This window comes from Gadus morhua, chromosome 4 (assembly GCF_902167405.1).
Source record: "Gadus morhua chromosome 4, gadMor3.0, whole genome shotgun sequence".
Lineage (NCBI taxonomy): Eukaryota > Metazoa > Chordata > Actinopteri > Gadiformes > Gadidae > Gadus > Gadus morhua.
Genome location: NC_044051.1, coordinates 34,051,570 through 34,062,922, shown reverse-complemented (window position 1 = coordinate 34,062,922; position 11,353 = coordinate 34,051,570). Strand labels below are relative to the sequence as shown.

Here is an 11,353-nt window from a genome sequence, read left to right as displayed (position 1 = left end):
GCGGTTGGCATTCACAACTTGGTGCATTACCGCCCTCTTCTGATCTAGTTAATGAATCAAAACAAAAAAAAAAATATCCAAACACTCACTCATTCACACCTTCTTTCTACTCTATATCCTATCATATAACCCTGTTTCTCTCAAAAAGCCAAACAATACTTTTATACAATTCCTCTTCATTAATCTTAAAATATTTTCCAAAGTAAACTCCTGCATACCCAATTCTCTCAATTGATTTTTCATACTTTCCCTCTCCATTCCATAACCACTACAGTTCATTAAAACATGTTCCACTGTCTCCTCTACCTGGCACCCCTCACATAATCCAGTGTGGTGTTCACCTATCAAATTCATTGTTTTATTTAGTGCACTGTGCCCCAACCTTAACCTTATCAAAATGTGTTCATCCTTCCTCTGACCACTATACCTTATTTTAACATTAACACTTTATTGAATATTATATAAATATCTCCCTTTCTCCTCACTGTCCCATTTGTCTTGCCACATTTTGTTAACTTTTTCCCATATCAGGCTTTTAACTTCTGCCTTACTTAAACTGATATTCATTTCTACTTTTTCCTTCCCCAATGCCTTCTTCGCCATCTTATCGGCTTTCTCATTTCCCTTCACCCCTACATGAGCTGGAACCCGTAAAAAATGTATTTGCCTCCCCTGCTGAACGATTCTCGTAATTGACTGTAGAACTTCATATAACAAACCTTGGCGACTACTTGAATAAAACAACCTCATACTTGCCAAAACAGATGCTGAATCTGTGAAGATCACAATTTTTTCCACTGTACTTGATTCCACCCATTTTAATGCAACCAGCACCCCCAACATCTCCACTGTATAAACGCTCAAATTATCAGATTTTCTTCCATTAAACTCAATTCTTTTTGATGGAACAACTACTCCAAACCCTGTCACTCCTGTCTCAGGTTGTTTGGCACCATCTGTAAAAACATGAACATACTCACTGTACTCTATAAGAAGATGAATATTAAAAACACTAGCCAGGTCTATCTGTTCTCTCTCTCTCTTCTTTATATCCAACACAAACCAGTCCACCTCTGGCCACACCATCCTCCATGGCGGCATTAATGGATATACCACTGTTGGACTAAGCTTCAATTCACCCACACCAAACTCTTTCGCTATATCATTCCGACCAAAATGATTCCTCTCACACTTCCCATAAACCCAGCACTCTTTCAACACTCCTTTTGTGGGGTGAGACTCACTGTGCCCTCGCAGATTAGCCCAATAGTTCCCCATCAAATGTTTCCTCCTCAACTCCAGCGGAATTTCCCCCATTTCTACCTGCAGAGCAGGCACTGGTGATGATTTAAAAGCCCCACTGCATACACTGAAAAAAGTTTTTAGTTCAACTAATTAAAATTTTTTAGGGTAACAGTTCACATCTATATTGTATAAGTTGAGCCAATGAAAAAATAAAACTTGTCTCAAACTGTATTTTCTATGTCCATGGAAACTATATTTTAAGACTTGGCCAAAATCATATTTTCTTGTTAAAAGGAAGCCAATTAATTTAAATGTAATGTTTTATCTAACAAAAATATATAGATTTTATCAAACAATTGTTTATCATTTAATAAATACAACTAAATAGAAATTATTTGTTTTATCCAATCAAAGATATATATTTTATCAAACAAATATTTATTATTTCAGAAATACAACTAAATAGAAATTATTTGTTTTATCCAATCAAAGAGATATAATTTTATCAAACAAGTATTTATTATTTCAGAAACACAACTAAATAGAAATTATTTGCTTTATCCAATCAAAAAGATATATATTTTATCAAACAAATATTTATCATTTAAAATATAAAACTAAATAGAAATTATTTGTTTAATAAAAAATATATATATCAATAATTCTCATGACACATTGATATCAATTAACTAACTTATAAAATGATAAAACATGACATTTTACAGGGTATCTGCATGGTTGTAATTTAACACTTGAGAAATGGAATTCAAAAACAGTCAAAACCCTGATTTAAATTAACAGTGTTCCAAGTTACTAACGTTGGGATGCCAAATCTGGCTGAAATGTAAAGTCGTCCTGATTTAACCAAACAGTGTACAATTGCAAGACATCAACGGTGGGTTGCCAAACCTGGCTGAACTGTAAAATCCTCCTGATATAACCAAACAGTGTACAATCCCAAGACATTAACGGTGAGATGCCAAACCTGGCTGAACTGTAAAATCCTCCTGATATAACCAAACAGTGTACAATCCCAAGACATTAACAGTGAGATGCCAAACCTGGCTGAAATGTAAAATCCGTCAGTCAAGTCTCAAGTCAGTCAGTCAAGTCTCATGTCAGTCAGTCAGTCAAGTCTCAAGTTAGTCAGTCAGTCAAGTCTCAAGTTAGTCAGTCAAGTCTCAAGTCAGTCAGTCAGTCAAGGCGCAAGTAAGTCAGTCAGTCAAGTCTCAAGTCAGTCAGTCAAGTCTCAAGTCAGTCAGTCAGTCAAGTCTCTAGTCAGTCAGTCAGCTCTCAAATTAGTCACACCACATATGTATGCCAGCTAGTCAGCTGCAAAAGCAAACACTACTACTGACTAATGCTACTTTACTTGCTACTGTTACGATGCAACTAAGCTGTACTGTATAGCTGGTCGTAGAGCTTCTTGACCTTGGTGGTCATGCCTTTCGGGTCCAGCTCCATGAGGACTTTCTGGATATATTCAAATGTCTGTTTCAATGTCTTTGGATATTCCATATTGAGAACATAAAGGAGTCCCATGAGAATGGCGACAGCATTTGCGACAGACGGCAACTCGTTCACAACCTCTTGTCCCTCAAGTATAATGCCAATGTCTTTGGGTGCAGCTTGTGCATCTCTGATGATGTAGATTGCCATGGTTGCCCCCTGAAGAATGTGTTCAGCCTCTTCCTTCTCCGACACCTGGAAGAGAACAGAACGAACAGTAAAGAACATACAGTGCATTCGTAAAGTATTCAGACACCTTCACACCCCCCCCCCCCCCCCCCCCCATATAGACTTAATTTTAAATGGATTCAATTAACTCATCTTTTTTATCATCAATCTAAACAATATCCCATCATGACAAAGCAAACTTTTTTTTTAACCCTTGTGCCGTCTTCGGGTCAAGGAAGGAGGAAGGGGGGAAGGGAGGAAAGAAGGAAGGTAGGAAGTAACCATAACAACCACTCATGCAATATGGGAAACACATGAAATAACCTGATAAAGAAAAATACTGCACAGAAAATATTACATTTTGTTAAATGGCAACTACAATGTAAACATGCTACTAATGAGATCCTTGCTTGTGTTGTATGAACTCTAAATGTACGACGCTTTGGATAAAAGCATCTGCTAAATGACATTGTAACAAACAAATTCCTTGACTTTCCACATGGAATATGCTTTTTAAACTTCCATGATATTCCAGAAATTCCATGATGCGTGGGAACCCCGGAAGATTATGCAGTAGATGTGGATGGATCACAGAGTTTCTCCTGACTAATGTTTCAGATTTGAGTTTGAATAGAATGTACCCCGATTGTTGAATATACAGTGCATTCGTAAACACTCATATCAAGTGGACAGTCTTAGCTAGCATTACACCTGTACAGTAATCTTGCCTTACCAGGAATTCTTGGACCAGATCATCCATTGATTCTCTCATGTTGATGATGAGACATTTGAGAGCGATCTCCCTCCTTGTACCGATATCAGTATCCTGCATGAAGACAGTGACAATGATTAATAATACTTGTTCAGTCCATCCATTCAATCAGTGTGAGTTGACAAAACATCTGTACATACCTTTTCTACAACTGGCAGGAGCTTTGTCTTCTCCCGAGTTGCTCCACCCTTCTTTCTGACAACCTGAATCAGTTCGATGCACTTCTCGTCAAGTTTCTCCATGAACCTTGCTTCAAGGGGTATTGTGGTTACTCTGTGGAACTCTGCATTTATCTAGGGAACATACATATATACAGTATAGAGAGATGGATAAATGACATGTGCCTCAGGCAAAAGCATGTGATTTAGCTTTACATTCATTTGATTACATTTTACATTTTGATCCATGTTATGAATAAAGCCAGTGTACCTCTTGGACTTCGAAGAGTGCTGGCCATCTCTCAATAATATCCTCCAAAGATGCTTTCTTGTTGACAATTTCTTGCCTCCGAAATGCGAACGTCTGAGCCATCTTCGCTCTTATTGTTTTGCCATTGTTCCTTTTCTTTACTTCAGTCAAAAGGGCTATTCTCTCTTGTTCCATGGACTCAGGGGTCTCGCCATGAGGTAGAGATGGGTAATGGTTAGACTCGGCTCTCCTGGGTTTTTTTATGTTCTTTGCTGGGTGGGCGTCGGTGGGGGATTTTCTTTTGACAGAATTCACAGTCAGCTCGTCAGATGATGAACTGTGTGATTTTAGGTATGTGCGATAGTTATACATCTTCGTCTTGAGCCTCTGTTTCCATCCGTAACTGTGGTTGAAGGACCCTGGTTCTTTCAGACAGGGGTGTGTCTGTGTGAGCGCCTGTGCCACTTCACTCAAGTCTGCATCACTAGGATAGGATCTGTACGAATAGACTTTGTCAGCGAGTCTTTCAAGTATGTCGGAAATCATTTTAGAGCTGGGAGTCAGTCTAACCTGGTTGCTCTGATACTCTGCATTTCCAGCCTTAAGTTGAGATTCTGTGGAAAGTGAGAAAGTAGGGATGATGAACACCTTGGGCCACTGCTCCTTTCTGAAGGTGTCCGAGGAAGCGTCGCTTACAGGTAATGTATCATCTGAGCATGCAGATGAAGAGATACTTGCATCATCTTGGCTGTGAACATTGGCCTCATTCACAGAGAGGTCAACTGGCTCAAAGACTAATGTCACAGGGGGGGGTTGAACAACCTTCAAAGTGGCAAGATCCTTCAGGTCTGAAGTTTTAGTCAAGTTAACCCAACTGCTGAAGTCAGCATCGTAGTACTGAAGCCGTATTTCATTAGTTAGACCAGAAATATTCTTTATTTCTTCGATGACTTCGTCAACGGAGCCAGGGATGCCATTCGGAAGCTCCAGCTTGATGCAACTGTCCTCTTCTAAAATCACCAGGAGCCGTGTGACACTCGCCATGTCTAGAGATCCTGTGAGTGGGAGGGAAAGAGAGGGAGAGACACCTTAGGTACCCATTAACCCCATACCAGATTGACAAATTAAACAATATAAACAAACAAAGAAATAGGTATAACTAAATTATTGACACTTAAAATTAGGACATTAGGCTTTCATTTCAACTAACATTTTCTCATTTAAGGGAGAATTCCGGTCATTTTCCAAATAAAGCTCTAGGTTCCTGAGTGCTACCATAGGAAAAGTCCTGAAAAAAATATGTCCAGCCACGATCGAGCTCCCCTGCTACTAGCTGCACAACAGGAAAAAACATATAAGAGATATTGACTCTTGCAAACCTTAAACGTGAATATATCGCTTCAGGGTGATAAGCCTCATTGTCCCAACTGTGTAGTCTGCCAAAGGGTAAGGATCAGTCAGTTGAGATGGCTCCAGAACTTCTATCTCCTTTGTAGGCGAGATTTCAAGTTGATAGGCTCTAAAGTGTTCCAGGTACCAAGCACTTAGTTTCCTAACAATGAAGACCAACTCCTTTTGGAGAACCACCATCTGGATGATTTCAATAAATGCAGGCATTCCTTCAAGTGAACCATGAGCAAGGATCATTCCAAGTCTGTAGTTAAATCCATTATAGGTGACGTTCTCGGCCAAAGACACTTCCTTCACGTTTGGGTTCTTGTGTTTCACAGCCCGTGCAATATCATCTTTCAGGACATCAATGCTAACAGTTGAGAACTTTTTCACTTCCAGGAGAGGTTTAGGAAAGCCACAGGTGTAAATATGGTGTGCCATGGATAATTGGTGTCTCTGTGCCAAGGACAACAACACATTTTTAAAGCATCGAGTGTACCGCACAACTCTCTTAAAAAAGCTATGCTTCGCTTCGAATCGTAAAGTCCAAAGAGAAACTAAAGGGCCAAACTGACGAATTAGCTGTGGATAATGTTCTAAGAAGTGATGCTTAGGAAGCAAGTTGGTGTCTGGGAAAACCTCCTTGAACCGCACTCTATGCTCAGAGATTTTGAAATTCAAATAAGCTATTGTTTCATCAGTATGCACCGGTGTGACAACAAGGTCCACAATGTCCTTTAAGTCAGTGAGGAGATTCCAGGCAGGTTCATCAGCAGGCACTTTCTGCCCGAGGAGGAGTGGCAAAAACCTGATCAAACTCCAATTCTCGTGAGAATTGCCACCAACTGTTCTCCTAATTTTGTAGGTCAGTGGCACAGGATGGGGGCAATTTGCTTTATCAGTCCACTTGAAGGGGAAAGTTTTTATAGAGTCATTCAAAAAGTTCAAAGTAAAGTACTTCGAGGTGAGCACAGAGAGACACAGAGCTACTTCAACTGGAACAATTCCTTCAAATAAATCATGAACAATGTCAGGTGGAAAGCCAGTAGTGACATTAAAATGAGTAAGTTTTTCCGACAAAACACACCTCCTCTTAACACCAAAACAATTGACCAATGATTCTTCCTCAAGGGTTTTAAGATGTCTTCCGTGACCCTCCTCTGTCCTCAAAGAGAATGCTTCACTCCCTACGTCCCTTGTTTGAATTTCTAATTTCGTGGCTGTACAAAACCTACAAATGTATGCACCAGAAAAACTCTCCAAAAAACCAGCAATACCGTGGGCACCGAGGTTGTCAGCAACAACACATTGAATTGTTCCCTTTACACATTTCCCTAACTTGGGCACAAATATTCCATGTTGTTCCAAAATAAGGATATCACTAATCAAAGGTTCTAGAACAATGTCATATCCATACAACTTTACATCATCACTATTAATCAATGCAGCCAAGTAGATTGATGACAACGAAGAATGAGAACCAGGTGGCAGATTGCCTAAAATCCAATATATGGCACAGATTTTATGTTTTTTACGCGATGTGCCAAGGGGGTTGCACACCTCAAAATCATCTATATAGAGAATTAAGGAAACGGCACACTCATTTGAGAAAAGTGTGTTTTCTTTAAAAATTGCACCATCCCAGAGACATCTGTAAACCTGCTTCTCACTTAACACTGATTGAAGTTTCTCGTTCAAATTAACTGCACTGCTTAGGATAGTCTCACAGTTCAAAACCTGCTGCAACGTTTTTAGTACAGGAATATATTGAAAAGACCTTCTGTTCTTTTGGTCAATTACAAATTCTACTGGTTCCACTACACTAAACTTAGTAATATAATATTTGTTGCGCTTCCATGCAGTAGACAATGGGCCTTGTGTTCCGATAGCGAGTTGAATAGGATGTGATGTGCAGATTTCTGTGGCTAAGTCTTGGACAAGTGATCCATCTACTTGACAATTGTGAGCCCCTAAAAACTGAGTGATAGTCTTCTGGGTGACCGGCACAGAAACAGTCCCAATGAGATATTGCAGTTCCTCAAGGAGTAAATTTACAGCTGCACTTGACACCAGGTAACTATGTTCTAATTTCAGTAAAACTGAGGCTAATTTTAGCTCAACATCTTTTGTCAAATCTCTAGGTTCTTCAAAAGTTGGTTCATCAAATAGTAAATCTTCATTCAACTCAGTGTCACTGTTACTTGAATCTAAAGCAGAGGGATTGACGATTGACCTGTGAACTATTCCAGGTTTTAAATCTCCAACTGTACACACTTTGTGTTTTCTCCATTTGTGAGTGTGAAAACTTCCATATATGTTGGTTTGATATGAACAATCAACATACATACAAGGAACTGATTCATTATTCTTCAAATGTTGGCCAATGTGGTGAAAAAAGTCAGTTTCAGTAGAAAGTTGCGAGTACCCACAAACGTGGCACTTCAAATGTGAGATCTCTTCTGTTGAGGATTGCTGAGAAAAGTGGTTTGTAGAAAGATGCTTCTTTAAAGCATTCCATGTTTTACATGAAAATGGACAGTTTTCATATAGACAGAGGTAAGGATGGTGCCTTCCATAATGTTGATGATCTAGTCTATAATGCTTAAGCAATTCAGATCTTCTGGTACATGAATAGTCACAGTCCTTGCACCTCCACATTCATCAGATACCTGAGGAAACAAAAGAAGAAAAAAAAATTGAGGGACAAGCGAACCCCCCCCCCCCCCAAACAGTAAAAAGTGAGAGTCTCCAAACAACTGTTCTAGGGCGTTTGTCTGTGTCTCTCTGCTTCTATCTCTGTCCTACCTTAACAGCAGCGATGATAAGGTCGTGGCTGAAGAGATCTTTCCACCGATGATAGAGGAATGTGATGATATCCTAGCTAGAGTGAGTGAGAAAGACAGTTTGATTATCTCATTCTTTGTAAACATAGCAAATTTAAATATTCAAATCAATGACAGATTATGATTTAACTTTAATGCAAACAATGTACTGTTGGAGACCTGTGTGGACACCCATATAGAGACGTGCGTGTATGTGTGTGTTAAGGCTGAAGTTACCTAACTATCTGTTTAATCTATGTTCGTAGTACAACCCTCTGGTAACGTTAGCAATGTTTCTCATACATAGGCTTTACCTGGGCACCTGTCTTGAGTTTAACTCTGTTTATTTTAATTAATGTCTGTGAAAAATTAGGTTTCAAAATCATGAAAATAACAAAAACAGTATTCTCTGCTCTAGGCGCTAAAAAGCAACTGAACAGCCTGGAAAAGAAACTGAACCGCCTGGTTCATGCTGAACTCCCTTATAAAAGTACACAATTTAAAACAGGTCTTGTTTGAGTAGTCTTAGGGACAAGCAACATGGATGATATTTATAAAAAAATAACATTTTGTTGTTATAATTCGGCACCTATTTTGTAGGCAAATGTAGACTTATTTCAGTAAAAAAAACAAAACTTAAATGACCATGATGACTGACACACACACACACACACATTTGCTAAATAAATGTATAATAAAATATAATTAACTACCCACAGAGATCTTAAGAATTAACATATGAATAAGTATATGAAATTATGTTTAAAGTCATGGAACAATAAGCAGTATCATCTGCTCTGAAATGCTGGAGGTGTGTGGAGATACTGTACTCTGTCAAGCTGCCTGCAGAACTCCCTTATAAAAATAAGAAAAAAAAAACCATTTACAACAAGCCTTGTTTAGAGGAGTCTAGGATAAACAACATAGATAATATTGAAAAGATAACATTCATTAGCCACTTCAATGTAATTCGGCACATATTCTGTAGTTAAATGTGGACTCATTTCGGTAACAATGTAACTTAAATGACCAGTTACCAGGCGATCCATCACAATCATCGTTGCGTTAATTTGACGGTTTTTTTCAATGGAGTTCAGTATTGACGTTACTCACGTGGAAGGAAATTCCCATCAAACTATCAAACTAGTCAGTGCAGAGGGGTATTCCATCAAAGTAGCTAACGAAAGCGGCTATTAGTTGATTAAGCCTGGTTAGAACTAGCGCCAACTTCTACTTGAGGCTAAAGCCGTTCCATCAACGCAGTTCAGCCGCGCCTTGCTCAGGTTAGTTCAAGCCAGGCTAACGTTATCCTGGATTACGCGCGTTCACGAGATATGTAACCAGCGTTGAATAAACCGTGAATGTCGAATCATCGATCAAATGTCCGAAAATGTCCGAAAAGGACCGAGCGGGATCTTTTCCAGCGGATTGCCATAGTATGGCAAGCAGAGTGTGCCACAATTCGACTTCAATGAAACGCGTTCTGGAAAACCGGAACGCGTTCTGGCGCGCGTGCTGGCGTTTCAGAACGCGTTTCATTGAAGTCGAATTGTGGCACACTCGGCTTGCCATACTTGTGGAGGTCTATGAGGAGTACACGCATATAATAACTCAAAAAGGGAACACCGTAACCAATAATAGAAACAGAGAGGCTGCCTGACACAAAAATCGGCGATCTGTTGAATGCATGAGTAGTATTAAGCGTAACATATTTTAATATAATATTGACCATGGATTTTAAAGCAGGTAGATAGTCTCGAGTTAACGTGTCGGACTTGCACCCGGTCGTCCGGGGTTCTATCCCCACGCAAGTAATAGTAATATAGGAAGGATTACTAGAGAAATCAAATAACTTTTCATGCCAATTATTTTCCATTTCTTTGAATATTCTTAATTAGGGAATTAATACAATTAATAAAGGTTATTACAAAATGAAGCCAACGCCAAGAATACTAGCATTAGTCTGGACGCGAACTCGGGTCGCGCATATCACTCGCAGTGCTGCTAGACCATTCACCCAGCAGCTGATTAGTGATCACGCGATAATACATACATTTGTGTGAAAATGTGTTGTGAAAATAGCCACAGTTATAATAGATATAGCAATTAATTGAATTATTTAATTTGCATCATTAGACCCTTAGTGAAAATATACGCTGTTTGTACTTTATATATGTACATCTATGACAAAATTGTGAGGACTAGTTTTGGCGGAACCTTCTGATGGTAGCCTACAATTGTTGCTGACAGATGGATTTCTCTGAAACACCGCTCAAGTTAGCCTGACAGTTAACCTGCTCCCGACCAGGTTAGTTTGGTCGGATAAATTGCCATGGTTACTTAGCGGAAATTCCCTTAAGTCATATTGATGGAACGCAACTCTAGCTGAAAGAAGCCAGCCAACGCTGATTGGCAATAGCCAATCAGCGTTGAGCTTGACCCGACGTCACTGGCAGAGAGTAGTGAGCTTGGACAGAAGCATACGGCCGACATCTTTCTTTATTCTGTGTGGAAATAGTAACATAGTTACGCCATTAAATGCTTTTATGGAAACATTTTTAGCGAGAAATGTGCATTTTACTTTCATAATGTTCGCTCGGTGAATGTGAAGGATGTTTGGTTTGATAGTTATGACGAAGAGGGAACGCTCCGTTCACTTGCATGGACAGAGACTCTGGTTACTAAGCAACCTCAACGTCTTGGCGGACTATATATCTGCTGATCAACACTACGAATGCTGGAAACACAGCAGACACACCATGTGAAGTTATTTAAAACGATTATTGTTATTTATATCCGAGATTATTTAATCTAACCCGATCTAAACTCTATCACCCAAACACGGCGGCGTTTGGGTTTCCTACCTCGGACTCCAGCGCAGCCATGTCCATGGCAGCCACGGCCGGCAACTTTCTTTATTCTGGGTGGAAATAGTAACATATTTACGCCATTAAATGCGTTTACGGAAACATTTCTAGCGAGAAATGTGCATTTTACTTTCATAAGGTTCGCTCGGTGAATGTGAAGGATGTTTGGT

At 39.4% G+C, this 11,353-nt stretch overlaps 1 protein-coding gene across 5 annotated transcripts; it reads right to left on the bottom strand.

Annotated features, from left to right (window-relative positions):
* Positions 1–2,154: 2,154 nt before the first annotated feature.
* On the bottom strand, positions 2,155–8,368 carry LOC115542333 (uncharacterized). Of its 5 annotated transcripts, XM_030354583.1 has the most exons (7): positions 8,300–8,368; positions 7,920–8,163; positions 4,673–4,716; positions 4,124–4,598; positions 3,835–3,987; positions 3,656–3,748; positions 2,155–2,949 (listed from the first exon to the last, which is right to left on the bottom strand). In XM_030354583.1, exons 2-7 carry the CDS (start codon positions 8,010–8,012, stop codon positions 2,638–2,640), a joined length of 1,170 nt encoding a protein of 389 aa, XP_030210443.1. In that variant the 5' UTR covers positions 8,013–8,163; positions 8,300–8,368; the 3' UTR covers positions 2,155–2,637. The 5 variants fall into 5 exon arrangements, with proteins under 5 accessions (XP_030210443.1, XP_030210444.1, XP_030210442.1 ...); XM_030354584.1 differs by having other exon boundaries at positions 7,920–8,355; XM_030354582.1 differs by lacking the exons at positions 7,920–8,163; positions 8,300–8,368 and adding an exon at positions 4,799–4,936.
* Positions 8,369–11,353: the final 2,985 nt, after the last annotated feature.